Here is a 27,780-nt window from a genome sequence, read left to right on the forward strand (position 1 = left end):
ATACAGGGAGGTTTTGTGCTTTCCTTTGTTTTATTTCTTTGTACTAATATGGAAACAGCTGGTTTAAGACTTTGAATCTCTATTTTAGCATAATGCACACTTCCATGCATGGACCAGACCGAGTCTGTAGTGGTTTGAACTTGTGTGGATAAAGTGTTACTGAACCAAACCTGGGTCTGCTTGCCCATGGGCAATAAAGCCAGTCTGCAGAGCCAGGTTGTGGTGAAGCAAAGTGCAGCATTTATTGCAGGGCACAGGGCAAGGGGTCCAGGTATTTAGTGCTCAAAAGTCTTGAACACCCCAGTGGGTTTCAGGGAAAGGTTCTTAAAGACAAGGTGAAGGAGGGGGTTGTAGGGTGTGTGATCAGCTTTGTTTAGGCATTCCTCTAATTGATAAGGTAACCCAGAGTCAATATCATTGGCTGTCTCAATTCAACCCATCTGGGGACCATGTGCTTGTGGGCAGTGTGAAATTAACTTTTTCTATCTGGGGGCAGTATCTGCAAAACAGCTCAAAGGATATGGCTCAGAATATTATCTATAGGCGTTGAGGAGGAACTACTTGACTTTGTTTAATGGCTAAATTATTATTTTCTCTTGCTTGACTATATTTTCCTTTCTTTCTGCATTCCCTCACTTCCCTGATTAAATTTACTCTTTGGAAATTGGAAGTGGTCAAGCAGGAGATGGCCAGCGTGAACATGGACATTTTAGGAATCAGTGAACTAAAATGAACCAGAATAGGTCAATTTAATTCTCATGACTCTTATAGCTACTACTGTGGGCAAGTATCCCTTAGAAGAAATAGAGTAGCCATCATAGTCAACAAAATAGTCTGAAATGCAGTACTTGGTGCAATCTCAAAAATAACAGAATGATCTCTGTTCATTTTTAAGGCAAACCATTCGATTTCACAGTAATCCAAGTCTATGCCCCAATCACTAATGCCAAAGAAGCTGAAGTTGAACGGTTTTATGGTAACCTACAAGACCTTCTAGAAGTAACACCAAAGAAAGATTTCTTTTTCATCATAGGGGACTGGAATGCAAAAGTAGAAAGTTAAGAAATACCTGGAATAACAGGCAAATTTGGCCTTGGAGTACATGATGAAGCAGGGCAAAGGCTAATAGAGTTTTGTCAAGAGAATGCACTGGTCATAGCAAACACCCTCTTCCACCAACACAAGAGAAGACTCTACACTTGGACATCACCAGATGGTCAACACTGAAATCAGATTGATTATATTCTTTGCAGCCAAAGATGGAGAATCTGTATACAGTCAGCAAAAACAAGACCAGGAGCTGACTGTGGCTCAGATCATGAACTCCTTATTGCAAAATTTAGACCTAAATTGAAGAAAGTAAGGAAAACCACCAGACCATTCAGGTATGACCTAAATCAAATCCCTACGATTATACAGTGGAAGTGACAAACAGATTGAAGGGATCAGATCTGATAGACAGAGTGCCTGAAGAACTGTGGGTGAAGGTTCATGACATTCTACAGAAGGTAATGATCAAAACCGTCCCCAAGAAAAAGAAACACAAAAAGGCAAAAGGGTTGTCTGAGGAGGCCTTACAAATAGCTGAGAAAAGAAGAGAAGTGAAAGGCAAAGGAAGAGAGGAAAGATATACCCATTTGAATGCAGAGTTCCAAAGAATAGCAAGGAGAGATAAGAAAGCCTTCTTCAGTGATCAGTGCAAAGAAATAGAGGAAAACAATAGAATGGGAAAGACTAGAGATCTCTTCAAGAAAACAAGAGATACCAAGGGAACATTTCCTGCAAAGATGGGCCCAATAAAGGACAGAAACAGTATGGACCTAACAGAAGCAGAAGATATTAAGATGGGGTGGCAAGAATACACAGAAGAACTATACAAAAAAGATCTTCAAAACCCAGATAACCATGATGGTGTGATCACTAGAGCCAGACATCCTGGAATGCGAAGTCAAATGGGCCTTAGGAAGCATCACTATGAACAAAGCTAGTGGAGGTGATGGAATTCTAGCTGAGCTACTTCAAGTCCTAAAAGATGATGCTGTGAAAGTGCTGCACTCAATATGTCAGCAAATTTTGAAAACTCAGCAGTGGCCACAGAACTGGAAAAGGTCAGTTTTCATTCCAATTCCAAAGAAAGGCAATGCCAAAGAATGCTCAAACTACCGCACAATTGCATTCCTCTCACACTCTAGTAAAGTAATGCTCAAAATTCTCCAAGCAAGACTTTAACAGTACGTGAACCAAGAACCTCCAGATGTTCAAGCTGAATTTAGAAAAGGCACAGGAACCAGAGACCAAATTGCCAGCATCTGTTGGGTCATCAAAAAAGCAAGAGAGTTCCAGAAGAACATCTACTTCTGCTTTATTGACTATGCCAAAGGCTTTGACTGTGTCGATCACAGTAAACTGTGGAAAATTCTGAAAGAGATGGGAATACCAGACTACCTTACCTGCCTCCTGAGAAATCTGTATTCAAGTCAAGAAGCAAGAGTTAGAACCAGACATGAAACAATGGACTAGTTCCGAATTGGGAAGGGAGTAGGTCAAGGCTGTATATTGTCACCCTGCTTATTTAACTTATATGCAGAGTACATCATGAGAAATGCTGGGCTGGATGAAGCACAAGCTGGAATCAAGATTGCCAGGAGAAATATCAATAACCTCAGATAAGCAGATGACACCACCCTTATGGCAGAAAGTGAAGAAGAACTAAAGAGCCTCTTGATGAAAGTGAAAGGAGTGAAAAAGCTGATTTAAAACTCAACATTCAAAAAATGAAGATCATGACATTCAGTCCCATCACTTCATGGGAAATAGATGGGGAAACAATGGAAACAGTGACAGACTTTGTTTTGTTGATCTCTAAAATCAATGCAGATGGTGATTGCAGCCATGAAATTAAAAGACACTTGCTCCTTGGAAGAGGAGCTGTGACCAACCTAGACAACATATTAAAAAGCAGACATTACTTTGCCAACAAAGGTCTATCTAGTCAAAGCTATGGTTTTTCTAGTGGTCATGTATGGATTTGAGGGCTGGACCGTAAAGAGTGAATGGCAAAGAATTGATGCTTTTGACCTGTGGTGTTGGAGGAGACTCTTGAGAGTCCCTTGGACTGCAAGGAGATCCAACCATTCAATCCTAAAGGAAATCAGTCCTGAATATTCATTGGAAGGACTGATGCTGAAACTGCAATACTTTGGCCTTCTGATGCAAAGAACTGACTCATTGGAATAGACCCTGATGCTGGGCAAGATTGAAGGCAGGAGGAGAAGGGGACGCCAGACTATGAGATGGTTGAATGGCATCACAGACTCAATGGACATAAGTTTGAGCCGGCTCCAGGAGTTGGTGATGGACAGGGAGGCCTGGCATTGCTACAGTCCATGGAGTCATGACGTGTCGGACAGGACTGAGTGACTGAACTGAAGCCCCTCTGTCCATGGGATTTCCCAGGCAAGAATAATGGAGTGGGTTGTCATTTGCGTCTCTAGGGGATATTCCCACCTCAGAGATCGAACCCATGTCTCTTGCTTCTCCTGCATTGGCAGGTGGACTCTTTACCACTGAGCCATCAGGGAAGCCTTTTTCTAAAAAATATGTGCTCAGTTGTGTCCCGCTCTTCGCGATTCCATGGACTATAACCTGCCATGTGCTTCTGTCCATGGAATTTTCCAGGCAAGAATACTAGAGCAGGTTGCCATTTCCTCCTCCAGGGGATCTGCCAACCCAGAGCTCAAACCCACATCTCTTGCACTGACAGGTAGATTCTTTACCACGAGTGCCACCTAGAAAGACCCTTTCTAAGAGCAGGAAAATATTATTTTTTTAAATTGAATTAGTTGATTTACAATATTGTGTTAGCTTCTGCTATACAGCGAGGTGATTTAGTATGTATATTTTTTCAGGTTATTTTCCATTATAGGTTATTATGGCATTTTTTAAAAAACATAATATAGGTGAGGAAAGTACATTTAGAATAAAGCATCAGGTGAGTATATAATATAGGTGCTACTCCCCAGCAATAATTGCCTTTACTGATGTTGTGTAATACTTCTGGCCACCCACTTTTTTTCAGTGTTTTATTGAGAAAAGAACACATACAAGGAGAGAAAATGGGATAGTGAATCATTCTGTGCCCGTCACCCTGCAAATATGGTTGTCAATATTTTGCCAGTGTTGCTTCAGCCATTTCTCACCTTCAATTTGCTCTTTTGCTTCTGGAGTCTTTTAAAGCAAACCCCAGATAGCCTATCATCCCTCCTGTAAATACAGTATGCATCTCTAACAGATCATTATGCTTTAACATCATCTCAACATCATTATCACATCTAGGAGTTCATGTTCAAATTCCCCTAATTACTTCAAAATATCTTTGTATAGTAGATATGTTTAAATAAGGATAAAAATGTCTCCATACTATATTGCTGCTGCTGCTAAGTCACTTCAGTCGTGTCTGACTCTGTGCAGCCCCATAGACGGCAGCCTACTAGGCTCCCCCGTCCCTGGGATTCTCCAGGCAAGAACACTGGAGTGGGTTGCCATTTTCTTCTCTAGTGCATGAAAGTGAAAAGTGAAAGTGAAGTTGCTCAGTCGTGTCCAACTCTTAGCAACCCCATGGACTGCAGCCTACCAGGCTCTTCCATCCATGGGATTTTCCAGGCAAGAGTACTGGAGTGGGGTGCCATTGCCTTCTCCCCATACTGTACTAGGTCTCTTTTAATCTGTAATACATTGGAGAAGAAAATGGCAACCCACTCCAGTGTTCTTGCCTGGAGAATCCCAGGGATGGGGGAGCCTGATGGGCTGCCGTCTATGGGATCGCACAGAGTCGGACACAACTGAAGTGACTTAGCAGCAGCAGCAGTGATCTATAATTCTACCCATGCTATTAATTCTTAAAGACATTGACTCATATTTTTTCTTTTTATATTTTCTAATTTTTAAAGAATAATTTTCTGCTTGTCAGATTTAGCTGATGACTAACCCATGGAGTTTTTAAACTTGTTATTCTCTCCTAAAGATTCGTCACTAATTTTTTTATCCCTGGACTTTTGTAGAATAATGAAAACCCTAGACTGCCTTCTCAGAGTAATTGTTTCAAATGCATAAAATTAAGTATAATTATATCTTTATGATTTCTTTCTTTTGTAGACCATTGTGTTTCATTTTACCAAATTTGCAATGTAGCAAAGCATGTGCTCCGTTTTGTAGGACAAGATCGAGTTGAGAGTCTAGCAACTATCATGATTTCTAAATAGTGTTTAATGTAAATGTTTAGAGATATTTTTAACAACGCTATTGTGATGAAAAAATACGTGAGTTTGATTGCATCAGAGTCTTAGGAAGTGCTACAATACTGTAGTTGCTTGCATTCATAATTTAAGGTTCTAAATTGGATTTAGAGGAGACTGAAAATAAAGATTTTTTTGGCCTCTCTACTGGGCATGTTGGATCTTAGTTCCCAGACCAGGATCAAAACCATGCCCTCTGTAGTGGAAGTGCAGAGTCTTAACCATTAGACTGCCATGGAAATTCCAGGATGTACATTTTTTCCATATATGAATTTATAGACCATTGAATTCTATCCACGGGCCTAATCACCAGCTGAAGTTTACAGATTGTGTCATGTACTTCCTATGGCATCATATCATATTAATGTCTGGTTTTTACTTTTAGTGAAGGTACGGTTGAGAGGCTTGAGGTGCTGTGAATCTGACCCATTCATTAGAATATTTCCCATTGGCCTTTCTCCTAATGGTTTTTAGCATTCAGTGATAGCTGCCTGGATGTATTATTTTATTAGGGATTGCAAAATGGTAACTTTCTAATTCTGTCATTCTTTCACTTGTATTAACTGCAGTACTTCTGTAAAGTAAGTTGTGGTTACCTTGAAATCCAGTTAATGTGATAAAATCTTGACTACTACTTGATTCTTTTACCAGTTTTCAGAGTAATGAGCTGATCTCTGAGGCATCCGCAGTGGTGAACAGAGAATTTTTGTTTGTTTTTGCAGCTTGGGTTTTGGCTATGGCTTTGGTTTGAGGAACACTGTGAATTACAGGAAATGCATTTATCTGATGCATTTTAATCAGTCAGTCATTGTTCACTTTGTTCAGCGTTTGGCCTGTGTGAGCCCCTCTAAACTGGTCTCCCTGTCATTTTGAAATGACCACATTGATGTTTGGCAGCAGTATTGCTTTTTGGCACAGCAAGATATCCTAGGCTCAGCTTGTACCATACCTATCCCAGACTTAGAATAAGGAATGTTTCCAAGAATCTTATGTTCCTTTTAGTGGAAAATGATATTTAAAAACAAGAATCTGGCTATTAAGGGTATTTATTGTTGTTAGGTTACCATTACTTTCAAGCCTTTTCAGCAGACAGAGATATGAAATATTTATTTTTTTTGAAAGAGAAAAATCATTAGTGTATATATATGATTTCCAATAGAAATTTCAAGGTGCAGAATTTTTCTCAACTCCTTTGACTTTATTCCCTAATTGGCTATTTCTTACATGTGATAATCTTAGTTCTAGTGGTGGTAACATAATGGCTTGTTTGTTATAGCTCACAGAATACACACAGTAGTTTCAAAATAGCAACACCAATATTACACATAGCAGTAAGCCCAATACATCTAGTTTAGGATTTATTTGCAGAACAGTTTTTTTTTCTTTTGAACTATTTCTCACTAAGCATATAAAATCAAAATACTGCGCTTTAAACCCTTATAACTATTTTCTCTGCAGTTATGCCAACACTTTGATATATAGCTGGATATGTACATTTAACATTTGCATATAATTTGTAGAGATTGTTTTGCTTTTTTGATTAAAAAAAATTCTGTAAAAATTTGATGTGGTCCCAAAGCTAAAACTTATAAAGCAAAATTCACTAAGAAAACTTTGGCTTCAATCCTTGTTCCCTTGATCCTATTTCCTCACTCCCCCAGTAGGTAACCTTTTTTTTTTTTTTTTTAATTTAAATATTTTTTTTTCCGGTTGTCCTGGGTCTTTGGTGCTGCACCCGTGCTTTCTCCTTGTGACAAGTGGGAGCCACTGTTGGTTGCAGCGTGAAGGCTTCTCCTTGCTGTGACTTGTCTTGCTGTGGAGCAGGCTTTAGCCTGCAGGCTTCCGCAGCTGCAGCACAGGCTCAGCAGTTGTGGCACACGGGCTTCATTGCTTCGGGGCAAGTGGAATCTGCCTGGACTAGGAATCGAATCCACGTCCCCTGCTTTGACAAGCGGATTCTTATCCACTGTGCCACCAGGAAAGTCCAACCATTTTTATTCAGTTCAGTTCAGTTGCTCAGTCGTGTCCAACCCCATGAATCGCAGCACGCCAGACTTCCCTGTCCATCACCAACTCCCGGAGTTCACTCATACTCACGTCCATCGAGTCAGTGATACCATCCAGCCATCTCACCCTCCGTCGTCCCCTTCTCCTCCTGCCCCCAATCCCTCCCAGCATCAAAGTCTTTTCCAATGAGTCAACTCTTCGCATGAGGTGGCCAAAGTATTGGAGCTTCAGCTTTAGCATCATTCCTTCCAAAGAAATCCCAGGGCTGATCTCCTTCAGAATGGGCTGGTTGTCCAAGGGACTCTCAAGAGTCTTCTCCAACACCACAGTTCAAAAGCATCAATTCTTCAGTGCTCAGCCTTCTTCACAGTCCAACTCTCACATCCATAGGTTTGGTTAATTATCCAGTGTTTCTTAGTGAAAAATCCTATCTAATCTAGACATAATATGTACTGTGCTCAGTCGTGTCTGACTCTTTGCAACCCGATGGACTGTAGCCTGCCAGGCTTCTCTATCCATGGGATTTTCTAGCCAAGAATACTGGAGTGGTTTGCCATCTCCTACTCTATATACATATGATAACACATAGTATATCTATCTCTTTACATACAGATAGAGATAGCATAGATATAATGTGATTATATCCACTTGTATGTACGTATCTCTTCTTATACACAGTAAAGCACTATAAATATTCTGTGTTTTTGATTTAATAAAATGTACTATGATTACTCCACATCACATATAAAGATTGCCCCCAATTCCTGCTTTAGAACAGACTCCACTGTGTGGATGCACCATAACATTTCTAACCAATCCCCTATTTGACATCCGTAAATTATTCTTTAGGGGCCACTTGCTTATCACTATGATGTAGTGGACAGAAGCAACAGAAATTGCACCCATTTGATTTCCAGAATTCACAACCTGAATCTCCAGCAAAATAGCAGAGTGGAGACAGTGTAAGATCGTTGGAACATGTTTAGAAGTGAGATAGGTCAAACTGGAAGCCTAATTCTCCCCATCTCACCTCTCTGAGCTTCCATTTCCTCAACCTGAAAATGTGATAATGAAACCTTATTTATACAGAAGCCTGACAGTGTATGCAAGGCAAGTAGCAGTACACCTGGCCTGGAATGTGTGCATGTAAATCACAGCAATAGTTAATATTTTACTGATTTCCTCCGCGTAAGACAGAATCCCAAGTGGGTCTCTGTCCTTTATTTTTGTTTCTGTTTTGTATTTACTTTTATTTCTTGATGGGGAGGCTCGTTAGTTCCTTTTCCTCTCCCTAGAAGCACTGCTCCAGGGAAGAGGGAAGCTAGCTGGAGCAGTAACTAACCTTGAACATGCTCTCCAAAAGCATTGCCTATTGACTTGTTTATAGGTGACCTTTTTTTTTTTTTTAAATCTTTAATTCTTACATGCATTCCCAAACATGAACCCCCCTCCCACCTCCCTCCCCATAACATCTTTCTGGGTCATCCCCATGCACCAGCCCCAAGCATGCTGCATCCTGCGTCAGACATAGACTGGCGATTCAATTCACATGATAGTATACATGTTAGAATGTCATTCTCCCAAATCATCCTACCCTCTCCCTCTCCCTCTGAGTCCAAAAGTCCGTTATACACATCTGTGTCTCTTTCCCTGTCTTGCATACAGGGTCGTCATTGCCATCTTCCTAAATTCCATATATATGTGTTAGTATACTGTATTGGTGTTTTTCTTTCTGGCTTACTTCACTCTGTATAATCGGCTCCAGTTTCATCCATCTCATCAGAACTGATTCAAATGAATTCTTTTTAACGGCTGAGTAATACTCCATTGTGTATATGTACCACAGCTTTCTTATCCATTCATCTGCTGATGGACATCTAGGTTGTTTCCATGTCCTGGCTATTATAAACAGTGCTGCGATGAACATTGGGGTACATGTGTCTCTTTCCATTCTGGTTTCCTCGGTGTGTATGCCCAGAAGTGGGATTGCTGGGTCATAAGGGAGTTCTATTTGCAATTTTTTAAGGAATCTCCACACTGTTCTCCATAGTGGCTGTACTAGTTTGCATTCCCACCAACAGTGTAGGAGGGTTCCCTTTTCTCCACACCCTCTCCAGCATTTATTGCTTGCAGATTTTTGGATCGCAGCCATTCTGACTGGTGTGAAGTGGTACCTCATTGTGGTTTTGATTTGCATTTCTCTGATAATGAGTGATGTTGAGCATCTTTTCATGTGTTTGTTAGCCATCCGTATGTCTTCTTTGGAGAAATGTCTATTTAGTTCTTTGGCCCATTTTTTGATTGGGTCGTTTATTTTTCTGGAATTGAGCTGCATAAGTTGCTTGTATATTTTTGAGATTAGTTGTTTGTCAGTTGCTTCATTTGCTATTATTTTCTCCCATTCAGAAGGCTGTCTTTTCACCTTGCTTATATTTTCCTTTGTTGTGCAGAAGCTTTTAATTTTAATTAGATCCCATTTGTTTATTTTTGCTTTTATTTCCAGAATTCTGGGAGGTGGATCATAGAGGATCCTGCTGTGATTTATGTCTGAGAGGGTTTTGCCTATGTTCTCCTCTAGGAGTTTTATAGTTTCTGATCTTACATCTAGTTTTTCACAGAACTAGAACAAATAATTTCAAGATTTGTATGGAAATACAAAAAACCTCGAATAGCCAAAGCAATCTTGAGAAAGAAGAATGGAACTGGAGGAATCAACTTGCCTGACTTCAGGCTCTACTACAAAGCCACAGTCATCAAGACAGTATGGTACTGGCACAAAGACAGACATATAGATCAATGGAACAAAATAGAAAGCCCAGAGATAAATCCACACACATATGGACACCTTATCTTTGACAAAGGAGGCAAGAATATACAATGGAGTAAAGACAATCTCTTTAACAAGTGGTGCTGGGAAAACTGGTCAACCACTTGTAAAAGAATGAAACTAGATCACTTTCTATAGGTGACCTTTTAAACTGAGTATTGCGAAGCTTTCAGCAGACATGAAGACTTGGGTGTGTGACAGATAACTGGAGCCCCCTAGAAAAGTGGTCACAGAGTGGCAGTTTGTTTTCTGATGGTACCAAAGCCTCCACCCGAGCCAACCTAGGTTCACGCCCTCCCTGAAGCTTTATACCTGGCAAGCTCAGCTGCCCCAGGTGGCCTGCGGTACTGCCTCTGAGTTGTGTGTGTAAGTCGCTCAGTCCTGTCTGACTATGCGACCCCATGGACTGTAGCCCACCAGGCTCCTCTGTCCATGGGATTCTCCAGGCAAGGATACTGCAGTGGGTTTCCATTTCCTCCTCCAGGGGATCTTCCACACCCAGGGATTGAATGCATTGCTGCCTCAAGGTCATGCCTAAACAGCAGGATCTGGGTGTCTTCATTTCAGGCAGGCCATTAGCATCGCAAAAGCCTCTCATTCCCTAAACCCTGTCTAGGAATGATTCCTTCTGGGCATTCCCTCTGTGATCCCTAAGAAGCTACTAGGAGGAGGAGAAAGGAATTGGGGAGGAACTAATGTTGGGATCCTCCCTCAAGGGGGATCAGTTTTGAGCAGAGTTTTTAAGAGAAGGAACTCGAGCCCAGGGAGAAGAAACCAGCCTTCCTGTTACCGATGCTTCTGTGTTTCATCAGAAGGAGGCTTTGAAGTCACAGACTGAATGCCTAAAGGCCTTTGGCTGCAGTCTTTCACCTCTCAGAACCTCTTGTTTCCTCAGTTGTAAAATATGGTTATAAAAATGGTGATATTCCTCATCCAAAGCACTGTTGTGATGATTCAATGAGATTTATAGTTTCTTGAGTTTGGCAAAGAATAGAAGCTCAGGAAATGCGAATTTCCTTTCTACCCTCTCCCTTTTTTCAAGCACTTATCCCACCACATCTTAAAAATAAAACCAGATCGTTATAGTAAGAACTGAAATCTCTGGAAAGGCACGGGCAGACGTTATATTAAATTCTTAACAGTAACTTTTAATGGTGGTGATAATAGCCTTATTTTATGCGTAAAGCAAGCAGCAGAAGTTCTGAGACTGGAAGTAGCTGGTCCGTGGTCACACCCAGGGCCTTAGCTTGCCCTTAATCCCCTTTCACATGAATTAGGAAATGGTGCTCCTCTGCTTCCCAGGCGGTCCTAGTGGGAAAGAACCTGCCTGCTGATGCAGGAGATCTAGAGGCCCAGGTTCAGTCCCTGGGTCAGGAAGATACCCTGAACAAGGGCATGACAATCCACTCTAGTGTTCTTGCCTGGAGAATCCCATAGACGGAGGAGCCTGGCAGCCTACAGTCCACAGGGTCACACAGAGTTGGACACGACTGAACTGACTTAGCACACATGCCCTGCGCCCTCTGCTTGGGTCAGTGCCGTGGACACAGGGGTGACCATTGGAGCTGAGGCAGGGTTCAGCCCCCTCTCACCACCTTGCTGTGAAGCTGTTGTGCAGCACACAGCTCACACAGCTCTGCACAGAAGCTCTGGTCAAATGCATCAGTTCAGTTCAATCACTCATTCCTGTCCGACTCTTTGTGACCCCATGGACTGTAGCAATGCCAGGCCTCCCTGTCCATCACCAAGTCCTGGAGCTTGCTGAAACTCATGTCCATCGAGTCAGTGATGCCATCCAAAGGCATAATTTTGATCAAATGCATAGTTAAATACATAGTTTTGATCAAACTGAAGTTCAGCCCCAGATCTGACTGGCATTCAGACCACATCCTTTCCGTTGCCACCTGGGAGTTCACTCCTTCATATTTCCTTGGAGATCCTGCTCCATCCCCTATCTCTTCTCTCTCTGCCTCATCTCCATCTCTCCCCTTTCCTTCTCTTCTGGCTTTCCTTCCTTGCGGACACACTCAAATCTCTACACTTAAGTGCCACTGGGATTTTGAAACAAATCACGGTCCATAACACCACCCCTCCTCCCCATGCCTAGCTCCAGACCTGGCATTGACAGGCCTTCTGAGCAAATGCTTGTTCAGAACCCTTGCAGTCTACAGTAGGCTGCGTCTTCACCATCCTCCTTGTTGCCCTCAGAACCTCGCAAGTTCCTTTGCCCACAGTGATCTCACTTTGGCAAGAGAGAAAGTGAAGTGAAAGTAAAGTCGCTCAGTCGTGTCCGATTCTTTGCGACCCCATGGACTGTAGCCCACAAGGCTCCTCTGTCCATGGGATTCTCCAGGCAAGAATACTGGAGTGGGTTGCCACATCCTTCTCCATCCCCTGGAGATCCCAACCCAGGGATCGAACCCAGGTCTCCCTCATTGCAGGCAGACGCTTTAACCTCTGAGCCACCAGGGAGGCCCCTTGGCTAGAGAGAACGAAAAGATTTTTTTCCCAAGAGCAGTCATCTTAAGCAGGCACTAGAGGGCAGCAGAAGGTCGCACATGGACTTTTGTTTCCCTTCCCGTCCCTCACTGGCCACAGGCCACCTTGTCTCAAGAGGCTGGAGTCTGTGATTCCACTTCAAGGCTGACTGCTCCCTGAACAGCAGGGGAGATAGAGGTTGGGGGGAGGCGGGGGCTGAGCATGCCTTAGTCTGTGGGAAGAGCCATTTTCGGACCCACTGAGCTGCACTGGGATTCTTCACTCTGCCTTTTACTTACTTTAGGGCAAATACAGCAGAACCATATGGCTATTTTTGTACTTCTTAAAAATATCAAAATGTAATTTGCAGAAAAAAGATGTCGGCAACTACTGGGCCACTGGCCATTGTCCAGGGGTCCCTCTTCCTGCCCCACAGAGAATATGACTTTCCGCAGAGATTTACCTGCTGTCCTTTGAAACAAGTATCCTCTTGGAGGTTATGCTCTGGAACCCTGAGCCCCAGTTCCCTTCTCCATAAAAGGGGGCAACAATTTCTACTTGGTAGGATGACTGCAAGAGCTATATGAGATTATAGATGCTGTATCTTTCCTCTGATGCTCAGAACAGTTCCATGAGGAATTAGTATCCTCATTATACAAATGAAAAAAAAAAAAAAACGATGAGGTGACTTGCCCAGAATTCAGAATCTGACTTAATAGCTTGAGACTTAAGCTTTCAATCCTACTATTGTCTACTATGTTCCACCAGGTAGGAAGCACATAGTTTAAGGAGATTTCTGACAGTGTGGTTAAAGTGCCAGCAGGTTGCAAGGAAAGCTTCACAGATTCAGACACGCACAGGAATGAATAATGCTGAGCTGAAGGCCAAGCACAGGAATAAATGACCTCTGAGGATGTTCCTGACACCCTACAATTTATAATTTCTTTTTGGGTTCTGTTTCTCATCCTCTAGATAATCCAAGATTTCTGTACTAACGTCAGTGACTTTTTACAGATGAGAAAGTGAAGTCTCAGGGAGGCTAAGTGACTTGTCCAGGGTGATCCAGCTGGAAATGGAAGAGCTGGAATTTAAACCCAAGCAAGTCACTGTGATATTGCTGCCCTTCTGCAGCTGAGCTTATTGTGCGTTTAGGGGAGAAGCTGCAAATGAGAACATCAGTTGTCTTAGGATTTGGCAGTTTTGCAGACCTATCCTCTTTTTAGAGTCTCCACTGTTGCTTCTTTTTCCATTCCTCAAACACTCACACAAAACACTCAAATACCACTTTCAGACATATGCACCTTCATCAGAAACCACTCAAGAGTACCCCCACAGTTCCCAGTGTGGGAGTTCCTTTACCTGTAGTTAGGTGGCTAATTTTATCATGACCCCCAAATAGGGGGCAGCCTTGAGCACTGCGAACGGGGTGTCCAAAAAGCACGAGTGCATAGCCCGAGTCTGGGTTTCATGCTTAGAATGAGAATTGCAGTTTTTAGATGGGAAGCTAGTCTCGGTTCAACAGAGCTCCCCCATAATGAAACTGGAAGCCTAGAAAGGTAATGAGTTCTGTGTCCAAAAAGCAGTTAGAATTATTTGGTGGTACATGAAATAATTAGGTGGAATTTCTGACCAGCCGACCTTTAAAATGCCTCTTATACCCATGAGATCCTTTAGCCCATGGAAAGGGATGGGAGCCTAGGGTTAATTGTCTGGGGGTGGCAGGAACTGGGAAGGCTCAAGTGTTTGTGAAAATACGGTGAATGGAACAGAAGAACCAGGTACAAAAGCCTAGACTAGTTATAAACTATGTGGTCTTAGGCAAATTGCCTCTGTAAGTTGTCTTCTGTACATTAATAAGGTAAGGTAAGACTATCTGCCTTTAGGGCTATGGTGATAAGATTGAGAGAGTGGATTTGAAGTCTGATAAGGGTTATAGGAGAAGGCAATAGCAACCCACTCCAGTGTTCTTGCCTGGAGAATCCCAGGGACGGGGGAGCCTGGTGGGCTGCCGTCTATGGGGTCGCACAGAGTCAGAAACAACTGAAGTACTTAGCGGCAGCAAGGGTTATAGGAATAGAGGGGGTTAAAGGAAGAAAAGGATCAGATTACATTTTCAACTATTGATTAAGATATTTACCTGCAAACCATCCACAGGACATCAGACTTTGAACTCTGCGCTGGCGATGCAAATAGTCACTGAAACTGGTTCTATTTCTTGCTCTTATGGAGCTCACAGTTTAGTCAGGGAGACAGCTATTAATTTAATATTAACTAACATTTAAAATGTAATAAGCAGTATGATTGGACTTCCCTGGTGGCTCAGATGGTAAAGAATTTCTTTGCAATGGGGGAGACCTGGGTTCAATCCCTGCGTTGGGAAGATCCCCTGGATAAGGGAATGGCTACCCACTCCAGTATTCTTGCCTAGAGAATTCCATGGATGGAGGAGCCTGCTGGGCTAGAGTCCATGGGGTCACAAACAGTCAGACACAACTGAGTGATTTTCACTTTCAAGTACTATAATAATGATGATGATATGATAGTTCAGTTGATAGTACAAACTGAGAATGATCAAACAGAGTTCATGAGTATATGCATGTTCAAAAGTATGTGAGTTGGTTCCCATATTCCTTTTATCATATTCACTAGATAATCTTCCTCTGCCTGTAGCTGAAAATCTTAGCAAGCCACACTTAATCTATCATTTTTATGGAACAGACTGTGCTATAAGATATTTTAAGTTCCTATCACAGTTTTACATCAGGAATTAGGATGTCTAGTCTAAGTTTTTAATCAAATCTCTAAATCCAACAGGTCAAATCTCCTCTCCCTTCTCAATGAGAGCATTAGGAGGTAGGACAAGGTTAGCCTTGGTGCTCTTTCTCTCTATTGTTCCTCCTCTTCTCCTTCCTTCATAGTCAGAGCAAGAGGGCGGAATGTTAGGATTAAGAAGGTCATACTTGCCCTGGTGGGCTTCCCAGCTGGCCCAAGTGGTCAAGAGTCCACCTGCCAATGCAGGAGACACAGTTCAATCCCTGCGTTGGGAAGATCCCCTGGAGTAGGAAATGGCAACCCTTTCCAGTATTCTTGCCTGAGAGATCTCATGGGCAGGGGAGACTGGCAGGCTACAGTCCATGGGGTTGCAGAGAGTTGGACACAAGTGCATGGCTGAGCAACACTCTTGTCCTGCACACCTTGTATCTGGCTCTGTGTTCCTGGATGCTGATGCTGATTTTTGAAACCAGCCCTTTCCCTTGGGCTGCTTTTCAGCAGTCCCTCTGGCCAGGGGCCTCTCCTAAGACCCAGGATGATACAGCATCCCTTTGGTTGGCCGCTGCTCATCCCCCTCCACCCTGTTTCCCACCCTCTGGAGACGCTCACTGTGGGGACCCATTTCTGTTACCATTCCTCCCGAGTAAGACTCAGAACAGATCCAGGGCAGCTCATTCTCTTATGTGACCCACATCCGGTCCAGGGGAAATAGTCTGGCATTTTTCCCACTGTCAACCTCTGTGATTTGGGGCTCACCCTTCTGCAGCCCCGTCTGTTCTGCTGCCACAGGCCACTGGAGCTTTTGCAGGCCGGGTAGGACCCTAGTCCTGAGACTTGCATAAGGCTGGAGTTGCTGAGACATGTCGCGGTTTCTCTAAGAGGCACTCTTTTGAGGCCCCTTAGCCCAAAATTTAGGATTACGAGGTAGCATGCTCCACATGACCCACCTTGGGTGCTGGGGACTCTAAACATTAGGTAATAGCTGTCTCCAAAGCAAATCTCCCCTAAATCCTTTCTGTCTACTCTCTGACCTCGTTTTAGTTCCTTGTTCTGGCTGAGGTTTCTAGAGTTATGAAACCAGTGAGGATTCATCTCCTTTGTAAATTCTGCCTATAGGGGCCTGGCTTGGGGATTTCACTTCCATTCTGTCTGGGTGTAGAAATTTCAATTTTAACTTCTTATTACAACAGCAGCATAGTGATAATTCAAACAATCACAGCAACAACACTGATAACAGCTAGTATTGACTGAGTCCTAAACTTCTGCCAGGCACCTTATTTGATCCCTATAAGTAGCCTTTCAGGCTGATACTGTTATTCGTAAAGGGCACACTGATGGTGTTGGGTTTTCACCATCAGGCTGGGCAGCTCAGGTTGCACAGTGCAGAAGTGTGGCCCTTGCTGCACTGCTGATGCCGTTTCAGCCGGCTACTTCCCCTTTGTGAAGGAGATTTCTGTGGGTCCTTGAGTCAAGCTTCACAGCAGTTGCTTTCCTCCAACAGGAGACAGTAACTCCGCCTAAGAAATGATCCCATTTCAGCAATTCCTGGGAGGCCATTGCTGTAATAAAGGCCATTCTTTATGATATAAAAGTCTCCCCCTCTCGCCCCCACCCTTAACGTTTCTAATTTGAGCCCCTCTGGTCCCTGTGGAGTCTTTAAATGCTTCAAGTGCAAGCCTATTGCCAAAGCAAGCCTGTCTGACTCGGAGGCAGCGCCCTGCACTGTTGCCGAATATTGAACAAACATTCAAGCGGCTTTGGCTCTCCCAGAAGCCCTCAGTCTGAGGCCTTTGTTTTGTTTTCTGGATGAGGGCAAGCGGTGCCATCACCTCCTGCCGAAAAGCCCTGGCTGCCCTCCCAACAAGGAGTTGTCACTTCAACCGAGCCTTTTTTTATTTTTTTCCTGGTGGCAACAAAATAATACCCAGCAGGAATTTGGGAGGAGAAAAAAGAGAGTTCAGTTGGCAGGTTCTCAAATGAATGGGCTGTAGTGTCATTGGAACTGAATTGGGCTTGAAACCAGACATGATCCTATTTTGGAAGCATTGTTCAGAAGGATGGGAAATGTGAACAGAGGATAAGTCTCTTCAAAAATGCTCTTTATCCTTGGCCTGTTAAAGGCAGCCTGTTTTAACTGAACTCTCCCATCCCCTCAATGGCAAGGGGCTATGTGAGAACACGGAGGAGGTCAGAACAACTGGCAAATTGATCAGCTATTCATCTGTTAACCTTTCAATTGAGGGAGCTAATTTTACTTTGAGGAGAAGTTGCCACTTGATTGCAAGCCATCAATTAACTGTCAATCACGAAATTCACAAATCTTGGCTCTTCGACTCATCAGGGCTTCGATGAGATAGTACAGTGATCAGGGCATATAAATATACATGTATTCAAATACATTGTTGAAAATATTACTGAAAGCCTAACGTGCTCCAGGGGATGTGTAAAGTGGATATGGCTGTCAGAAGGACTGGCAGGATCCTGCCCTCATGGAGCTTCTCGTCTGAAGACACTGCAGGTGATGCATAGAACGGGATGCTTGTGAGGAAGTTTAGTATGAAACTCTCATAGAGATTAGAGGCACAGGCATGGAGTTCAGCCTAGGTGTTTCTGAGAAACTGGCCCCTGAACTAAGATCTGAAGGGTGAGTGGGGGTTTGGGCCAAGAGAAGGCAGGGGCAGAGGCTGGGAAGGGGAAAGCGTTCTATACAGAGAGAAGAGCATGCACCAAGACGCAGAGAAAGGACAAGGTGTGGGCGAGACGCACAGTGGCCAGTGGAGCTGAAAGCAGGGGAACCGGAAGGAAGAGGACGACAGAGGAGACCCGAGAGGCACACGGTGGTCTAGGTCCTTCATTAACTATGTGCCAAGCTTAAGGATTTGAGTCTTCGTCCTCAGAACAGTGAACACTCTCCTAAAAAGAGTTTTAAGCAGAAGAATATAGTTTGCTTTTCGAAAAGATGACTTTACCCACAGAACGAGGTTGGAGCAGAAGCAGTTAGCTTTTGCAATTGTAGTGTCTACAGAGGAATAATTAATGGAATGGCTAATGGTCTTCCCTGTTGTAATTCTCCTCCAGATCATAACTTAGGCATGACACAATCCTTACAAAAAGGATCTCCGTAAATAAATGTGTATGGGACTTAGTGGTAAATCCCTTTTTCCATTTAGGTCTCAGGTTCCTCACTGTTAAGCGATGGGTTTGGACCAGATGATACCCAAGTGTCTTTCTTTTGCAAAATAAACCCTTAAATTCAGCATGGATTCTATACTGATACTGACTGGAATGCAGTTTTCAGCTTGGTCTGTGGAGTTTTAACCCTGTTTTTTGAACCAATAGATTGAAAAAAAAAATTATGTAACAAAACAGATCAACAAAGATCAATAGCTTGTTCTGTTGTTAGTTAGATTCTTAACCAGATGGCTAAGAATGTTTGTTTAATCCAGGGAATAGTTGCTCCCAGCACCACGTCACACATTTTTTCGCAGTTAAATTATGGCAAGGTGCTATGAGGGTTGGGGTAATACGTGTTCTAAAACATGAGATAACAATAGTAGTTTAAGTGATGAATTGGTTAACAGGACTGCGGTCATATGCTGAAAGGATTCACTAACTCATCATATCAACTCGGAAAGTCATTTTCCTTCTTTGGGACACAGTTTCCTCTCATTTAAAATGGGAGGATGTTACCAGATTAGACTTTTGAAAACTAGTATTGAAAACATATTTCATGGAGAAAAGATACCCCACTCTATCTTTTCTCCTTGAAGGTTAAGAATCCAAGTGTATTTATGATCTATTTATTTTTCTCCTTTAATCCATCATGCTGCCACATTCCTATATAACATTTCTCTAAGACTCAGTTTCCCCATCCATAACTTAGGGCTACACAGCAGAGGTTTCCAAAAGGGTCAGATAGTAAATATTCTAGGCTTTGTGAGCTTATGGAGTCCTCATTGCAGCTACTTAATTCTGCCATTTGTAGCCATGTACAATATATAAATAAATGAGAGTGATCATGTTCTAATAAAACTTTCTTTACAAAAACAGGCCGAGGCTGGATTTGACCCATGGACCATAGATCGGTGAACTCCGGGTCAGCAGTGTGGACTAACTGCTCCCTAATGTCCTTGCAGTTTTGACTTTCCCTGACCTTCTCCCCTGAAGAGTTCTTCTCTCCCAAGTTGGAAGTCACCCTTCTCCAAAACTATCCCTCTGGCCTGCAGTCCCTAAGGTCGTCTTCACTGCCATCGTCGTCTTCTGACTGTCCACATGCAAGACTGTCTGTCTCCCCAGCTGCTGAGATGCCTTCTCTGCAGCTTTGTTTTGTTTATCTTAGTAACTATCCTTCTTTAATCCCTCTGAAGGATTGGTTAGCTGGAATCCGCCTTGTCTTCTTCCCCTAGAGCCTTTGATCTGATGCTCATAAGCATTTGCTGACAGCCAGACAGAAAAGGTGGAGCCCAGATCTGAAGCCCGAGGGCCCAGAGAGTAATGAATGGAGACTGCGTTTATTTGTCTTTCTAATTGGCAAGCCCATTTCCAGATCAGCTGCAAGTCACTGCAAGCTGAGAGCGAAAGCAAGGGACAACCTCCTTTCTCCCAGGCCTCACTGCCCAGGGCCCATGTACTTCACCAATGCTGGAGCTTGCCCTGACTCCACTAGGCCTGGGTGAAACTGCCATCTGGACCAAGCTCTGTCCCTCGGCATAGGACCGCCTTGCCTTGTCACTCAGATGGTACATGGCACAGCTCTGAGGACACTATTCACAACATCGATGACGTAAATAGAACTCTCTGAGTTCTACAAATTACTTTGCTTCTTCAGGCTTTGAGCCCTTTCTTCTTAGGAAATCCTACATGGAAGGCCAGTCTGTAAATGAGATGCAAGTGGAATAGCTCTATTTGGAGCTGAGATGCAGGTGTAGGGTACTGCCCGCTCAGTCTCCTTTTGCTCTCCTCAAGCAGCTGCTGAGATGGCTGTTGGAATCCCTAGAATCCCTCAGATGAATTTCGGAGCCTCTAGACTGGATTACCCCAGGTTGGCTCAGTGGTAAAGAATCTGCCGGCAGTGCAGGGGCCGTAGGAGATGTGGGTTTGATCCCTGGGTGAGGAAGAGCCCCTGGAGGACAGCATGGTAAGCCACTCCAGTATTCTTGCCTGGAGAATCCCCATGGAGATAGGAGCCCAGTGGGCTACAGTCCATAGGAGTCGGACACGACTGAAGCAAATTAGCACGCATGCACAGACTGGATTATATGTGTTGTTCTAACCGTTCACAGCTATATAATCTCTCTCTTTGGTAAAGTGTCAAATATATCCCTAGCACTGTGCTAAGCACTGAATGTCAGTGGGGGCAGGATGGGAGACATGGTCCGTGGTCTCTGTGAACCGATTATATGGTTGCAGAGGCCGACAGAAAATGGGATGAGAAAGTGAACGTAACAAGGTAAGGTCTTGCAAACAGAAATACCTATCAGAGAAGCAGGGTTGGGGTGAGGAAGAAAGGCTTCCTGAAGATGGTCGCATTGCATCAGAGCACCATTTGGAGAGGCAGAGGGAACAGTAGGTCAGGGCAAGCAAAGACACAGAGGTGTGAAATGCCAGTTGTGGGGATAAAGGACAGGGCATAATGGGGCACGTATCACTCGTGCCCACGACAGTATGCTGAGGACCAGGCATTTGAATAAGGGAGCAGATGAGCGTGAAAAGAAAGGGGAAATAATGCCTTTCCCAGACAGGCCCACCTCCTCACTCATCTACCAGTCATAACTGTTTTAGTTATTGTTAACCTCACATTACAGAATTCATCACTATAGGCTCTTGGATATTCAGAGCCTTTCCCAAGGCAGTGGAGCTACTGTCTAGCAGAACTGAGATTTAAACTGAACTTGACTCCAAAGCTTGTCTTTCCCCCACATGGAACTTCATGGAAAATATAGGACACATAAGTGTTTTAAACAAAGGTAGACTTCATAAAATTGATAGTAAAGGAAAGAACTTCTTATTGGGAAAAATATGCAGGAATATTTATATCTTGCAAGGTCCTTGGAAAAACCCTCTAACCCAACCTACTGCCTGAATTTATTTTTCTGTTTTTTATTTTGTGAATTATGAAAGTATGATAACATATTTATAGGAGACTTGAAAAATACAGAACAAAGTTACATATAATTCTACTATATGTTACAATCATTTTTAAAGTAGGTGCATTAAGATTTTTACTTGGAGTTTCCATATCAAACTCTCAAAAATTAACAGAATAAATGTACAGAAAAGTAGAAGGAGAGAGTAGACCTGAAAAGCACCATGAACCAATTCAACATAATTAAGGTTTATACAATTTCCACACAGCAGTACAACCTGCTGACTTTAAATACAAAGATGAGGCCCAAAGAAAGCAAAGGGTTAGTACCAATGATAGAACAAGACATCTTTCTGGTCTTGGAGCCTTCAGATCAGTGTTCTTTCTAAAGCATCATGAGTCACGTCATCTCTTTTCCCTTTTTGGTGGATAACCGCCTCTTAGCACATCTCGATGGGTTCAAGAGTCTGACCTTTTGACCTTTACTGAACTTATCTCTCTTTCTCCAGAGACCACGGAGCTGGGCAGCAAGAAGGAGCTGAAGTCCATGCCCTTCATCACCTACCTCTCAGGCCTGCTGACAGCCCAGATGCTGTCGGATGACCAGCTCATCTCAGGGGTAGAGATCCGCTGTGAGGAGAAAGGCCGCTGTCCGTCTACCTGTCACCTCTGCCGCCGCCCAGGCAAGGAGCAGCTGAGCCCCACCCCGGTGCTGCTGGAGATCAACCGTGTGGTCCCACTGTACACTCTTATCCAGGACAATGGCACCAAAGAGGTGAGCTCCCCTGGCATGGCCGCTGGTACATCTAGGTACCAGCCCTCCCACCCCCTGCCCTTGCGGGCTCCGTGTCCATCAGGATGGTCATCATCAGCATGGTGAGGGCCAGCATTTACTGATTGCTTACCATCCGGTGAACACGTGTGTAACTTGGTAACACTAGCTGCTGTAACGGACAAATTCTCAAATCCCAGTGACTTGGTCTGGTTAAGGTTATTTCTTACTTGCACAGAGTCCTAAATAGTTGATTTTGATTGATGGGTAGCCTTACTCTGAGAGGTGGTTCAGGGTCCCAGCCTATTCCATCTTGTGCTCCATTAATCTGGGTACATTGGTGGCTGCTGTGGAAGGAGAAAGAACATGGGAAATTGTACATGAGAAGTTTAAATGGGCCACGCCTGAAAATGGCACATTATCACTTCAGTCTTCCTGTTCCTCTAGCCAGAATTGAGCCATTGGGCACACCTGTCTGCAGATGAAGCCAGGGGAATGTATTCTATCAGTCTGCCTAGGAGAAGCAAATATGAGTTTGGTGAAAACCTAGCAGCCTGTCCCTCAGAGGTCTCCCTCTCATTTAATTTACCCTCCAGATCTACGACTTCTTTATAAGTATGGCGCTGATTCATATGGAATTTCTGACATTTGACCATTTATTTATCAAGATGCAATTCTATGTGGTTTATCTTTTTCTCCTGCCCACTTTACAAGTGAGGAAACATAAGATGAGTGATTTGCTCCATGTTGGTCTGATCCGGAGCCTGAATACTTAATTGTGGAATTTTGTCTCCTCTTGTTCCTCTTTATGTCTCTCTGGCTTTTGATTATGGCATGTCAGAGCTCGAGGCGACTCTATGAATGATTTGGTTCACCTTTTTGCAAACTCATATCCATGGAACTTTTTTCTTTTTTCCAAATGCAGTTTTCGATCCCAGCCCACAAAACCAGGGATAGTATGCCACTGCTTCAGTGAGGAAGGAAGTAGATAAAGTCTCTCTACTTGGTCTCCACTCTTTCCTCTGCAGCAACTTGTGGACAGTCCTGGGCCTCCAGAGAAGACAGTCTGGTGGGCCAGTGACCAAGTCCCACAGGACGTTATGGATCATGTGCCCCTCCCAAGGCACCCTACTGGGCTAAGTGCCAGTGCTGGAGATGGTCAGGGAGGGCTTCATAGAGAACAGAGAGGAGATGAGAGCAAGTGAGGAGAGTATCGGGTAGATAACCTGAGGCAGAAAAGAACATGGTCTGTGCAAAGACCTGTAGAAATTCCCCATGACTCAGACCAAGAGATGAAGGGAGGGCAGAGGTTGAGGCCACAGGGATCAGAAAGAACCTGATTATTTAGGGTATTGTAAGCTAGGTCCTGGAGTTTGGACGCTGTCTAGAGGGCAGTGACTCACTGAAGATACATGGTTAGCAGGAGGTTGATAGAACTAGCTTTGTGTAGCAGAAGGAGTCTCCTGGAAACAACACAGACGGCCATCAGTGGGAGAGCAGTTAATTAAGGTGCGGACTATGCATACAAGGGAACACTATACTACAACCAAGATCAATGAACGGTGATGATACTTAATAGGAGATGGATGAATATAATGTTAAATGAAGACAGGAAATCCCAAAGATATATTTTGCATAGCATGATACCCTTCCCTCTATTTTTAGTTGAAGCAAGATAAACGCACACATCAAAGACACTACCTTTTAAGAATAAATATACATGCAATAGACAGTTTAAAAAAGGAATCAGGGAAATGAGGAACATAGGATTTGGGGTGATGATGATCTCGAATCAGGGAGGCAGGACAATGGCATGAGGGAGCATTAGTCACATGAAAGTAGCCAAGTTTCTAGCTGATGTTTTGGGTGCTGGATTTGTAGGGGTTTACTGAAGTGTGGGGCTTCCCTGGTGGCTCAGATGGTAAAGAATCTGCCTGCAATGCAGGAGATCTGGGTTCAATCCCTGGGTCAGGAATATCCCCTGGAGAAGGAAATGGCAACCCACTTCAGTATTCTTGCTTGGAGAATTCCACAGATAGAGGAGCCTGACAGGCTACAGTCCATGGGGTCGCAAAGAGTCGGACATGACCGAGCGACTTTCACTATTAAAATGTTAAAATTAGCTAGGTAGCTGAGGCTAACTGGATGAATACATAAAGCCTAACCATGCATGGTACAGCAATGAGCTTGACTCATGAACCACGCACCTCGAATCATCTGACTTTGTGCCTCAGAGGTCCCCAAACCAACAGCGAAAAAGTCAAAAAAGCCAAATTACGTATACATCTCCATGTCTCTGGTTTCAGGGTGAGAATCAACTGTGGAAGGATAAGAGTGGAGCCAGGGAGGCCCCCGAGGAGGCTCTTGAAGCTTTCATGCAACATGAAAGGTCGTCGGATGGGCATTGTGTCAGTGATGACGTACGCAGAGCCACGCGTTCCTAGCTGTGCAGGACTGAGCTCTCCAGGGGCTGGAGAGAGAGGCTATAGGGAGGGAAGGAAAGATTACGTGCTCGGTTATGTCTAACTCTCTGCTGCCCATGGACTGTAGCCCGCCAGGCTCCTCTGCCCATGGAATTTTCCAGTCTAGAGTACTGGAGCAAGTTGCCATTACCTTCTCCAGGGGATCTTCCCAACCCAGGGATCGAACCGGCGTCTCTTGTGTCTCCTGCACTAGCAGGCGGATTCTTTACGACTAGCACCACCTGGGAAGGCTGCTGAGAGAGGCCCCGACTATCCCTATTTGCTGCTCTTTGTGGGCCTCACTCTGCTCACCTGCAAGGTACCTCGATGCTCGTTAATCACAGGACTTTGATGGTGTGTTCTTGGCATGTGTGGCAGCAAGTGAGCACTGGTTTCTTTACGCTTTGCTTAGAAATCAGGTTCCTCTATGTCTGGATGCTGTGCTAGCTTCCCTCAGCATCGTCTGTGTATCCAGTTCCAGAAAACTGTTTTTCCTGAGGCCGCTTCACGTGCTCTCAGCTAGAGAAGCCCAGGAGTGGGAAAGCGGTCGCTAGGTGGCACTGTTCTCTTTACGGACACCTGCTGCCTTTGCAGCTCGAGTCGTTTTTGCGTTACTTCTGTTTCTGAGTGCCTGTTTGCCTTGAAGAGCAGGGCAGATGGACACACGTGGACACAAACGGGCCTGGGCTTCCTCTTCATGGACTTTACAGACTGGGGGAGGAAGATACCACTGAAACACTCACACCAGACAAGTGAGAACAAACTGTGCTGAGTCCCAAGAGAGGGCCAGGCCTGGGGGTTCACAGTGGGTCACCGAGGGCCATGTGGGGTCAGAGAAGGCTTGACTTCCTTAGCAGGGTGATGTTGGGATAATTTCTTGAGGGTCAGGTGCATAAAGTGAAAGTGGAGGACTGGGTTTGGCAGAGGAAGGCCTGAGAGCATTCCAGAGTGAAGGTGCAGCTCCTCCAGAGGCCTGAAGAATGTGCAAATGTGGCCCGTCTCCCTGGGGGCCAGATGGGGAGCTCTGTGGGTGCATCCCAGAGTCTGCGATCCCTGCCTCCTGGGACCAGATAGTGGTGACTGCACAGTGCCTGGCATGGCTTATCTTTTCTATGATAAAAATGCTACTTGCCTAAACTGACCCTGTCCTTTTTCCGTGCTTCCTTTGGTACCTCCTCTTCCAGGTAGTACTCAATCACTTTGCAAGTACCCAGAGTGCTGGGGACATGGCCTTCAGAGCAGGATCCGCATTTTGTACAAGAGAGATGGTTGGTTAACCCAAAAGGTCAGAGTGCCAACGGAAGGATTTCAAGAGTATTCTCTCACTTTATAAATATCGCTGGAACTCATAGAGAAAGGATACCATGAGAGGAATTATACATAAGTAAAAGCATTTCCTCCTGTTGACCTTCCAGAACAGAATGGAACTGTCCTGCTATGTGAGAACACCTGTCTCCTTGAGTTATTTGAGGTGCTTAGTCAACTCCTGAGTCCCAGGGCACTGTCAGGAAGTGTCAGAGAAAGGGTGTGACTTGCCTGAGGTTTCTGGGGCTGTTCTGGTCTCTGATTCTGGACCAGGGCCAGGGTGTATTCTACATAATCTTGGGGACCCTGGGACTCTAGCTCCTTTGGTGGTTGGGGTCTCCTTCGGTCCATCTCCAGGAATGTGTGGGAAAGAGTGATGCCTTCTTCCTCAGCTGGAAAGGAGTCCTTCATTACACTTTGTGGTTTTGAACAAGCAAAGCAGGAAAAAAGTCTTAATGATGGAGAGCTTGATTAATAACATTATTCTTCCCCCTCCACCTGTTAAATGACCCTTATACAGCCCAAAGCCACAGAGCTTAGCTAAACACAGCTAATGCTTAAATGTACAAGGCTTTGGGTGACTGCTAACTTTGCCTTTGGGTGAAAAAGAGGAAGAGGCTCCAAGTGTAACATGTCATGGGCTGATGTTTTCTATGATAAAAGTGCTGTTTGTCTAACCTGAGCTCTTCCTTTCTCCATGCTTCCTTTGGTACCTCCTCTTGTAGGTAGTACTCAACCACTTTGCAAGTGCCCAGAGTACTAGGGACGTGACCAAATGTGGGAGAAAAACTTGTGTCATGGGGAAGAGCCAGATCGAGGTGGATTTGAGTCCCGTCTCTCCCGCTGATTATCTGGGTAACCTTCAAATCACTCACTTATGAAATAGGCATTACATAATCTACCCCTTTCCGTTTTGGGGTTGGGAGTAATCTCTGGAAGCACTAGAGAACTAGAATACCTGTGGTCTCTACCAGGCTCTCTCCTGGATTGTTACATGTTATTGGGCATGGATGCTTCTGCTGTTTCGGTCTTTCTTTCTTCCCTGGTGACTCAGTAAAGCGTCTGCCTGCAGTGTGGGAGACCCAGGGTTCAGTCCCTGGGTTGGGAAGATCCCCTGGAGGAGGAAATGGCAACCCACCCCAATATTCTTGCCCGGAGAAACGCATGGACAGAAGAGCCTGGTGGGCTACAGTCCATGAGGTCACAGAGATTCGGACAGGACTGAGTGACAGACACTTTCTTCTGGTCTCTGGATCTGTAGGATGAAAAGTATGGGCTAATTTATCCACAGGCCCCTGTGGCAGATCCACGGTCAGGTCTAGATTCTCCCTTGAAAATAAGGGATGTATTTTGAGGTTGGAAGAGATACCTTGTAACCTGCAACTTATTTTCCACCCAAAGATATTACCACTTGTACTACTTAAGTTAACATTGGGCAGAGAAAGATTCTTATATCTTGCACTCCATCCCAATGACCCAGCATTTTTGAGTAGAGATGGATATTAAAACCATACACTCTTTATTTTACAAATAGTACAACTGAGACCTAGAGACCGGAATGACTTGCTGTAGGGCACACAGCCAATTTTGTATTCAAAGTAGTCAGCCATGGCTTCTGACTCCGGAGATGTCTTTTGTTTCACACTCAGAGTCCTCATCTGTGAAATGGGTGGTAACTTTCTCCACAGAGATCATATAGAAAAATTAAGAAAATGTTTGCTGGTGTTTGGAAGACTATAAAATACTCTGTATCTCTGGATGATTATTTTTTTTCTAGT

At 44.1% G+C, this 27,780-nt stretch overlaps 1 protein-coding gene across 4 annotated transcripts in view; it reads left to right on the forward strand.

Moving 5' to 3' along the window:
- The window catches only part of ASTN2 (astrotactin 2), a 1,128,670-nt gene that overhangs the window by 902,245 nt on the left and 198,645 nt on the right, over positions 1 to 27,780 (forward strand). For all 4 annotated transcript variants that reach the window (XM_069573835.1, XM_069573834.1, XM_069573832.1 and 1 more), the window contains one exon: positions 21,973 to 22,238. In XM_069573835.1, coding sequence (XP_069429936.1) covers positions 21,973 to 22,238 — 266 coding nt within the window. The remainder of the gene's footprint in view (positions 1 to 21,972; positions 22,239 to 27,780) is intronic.

Source organism: Ovis canadensis, chromosome 2 (assembly GCF_042477335.2).
Source record: "Ovis canadensis isolate MfBH-ARS-UI-01 breed Bighorn chromosome 2, ARS-UI_OviCan_v2, whole genome shotgun sequence".
In the NCBI taxonomy this organism is placed as follows: Eukaryota; Metazoa; Chordata; class Mammalia; order Artiodactyla; family Bovidae; genus Ovis; species Ovis canadensis.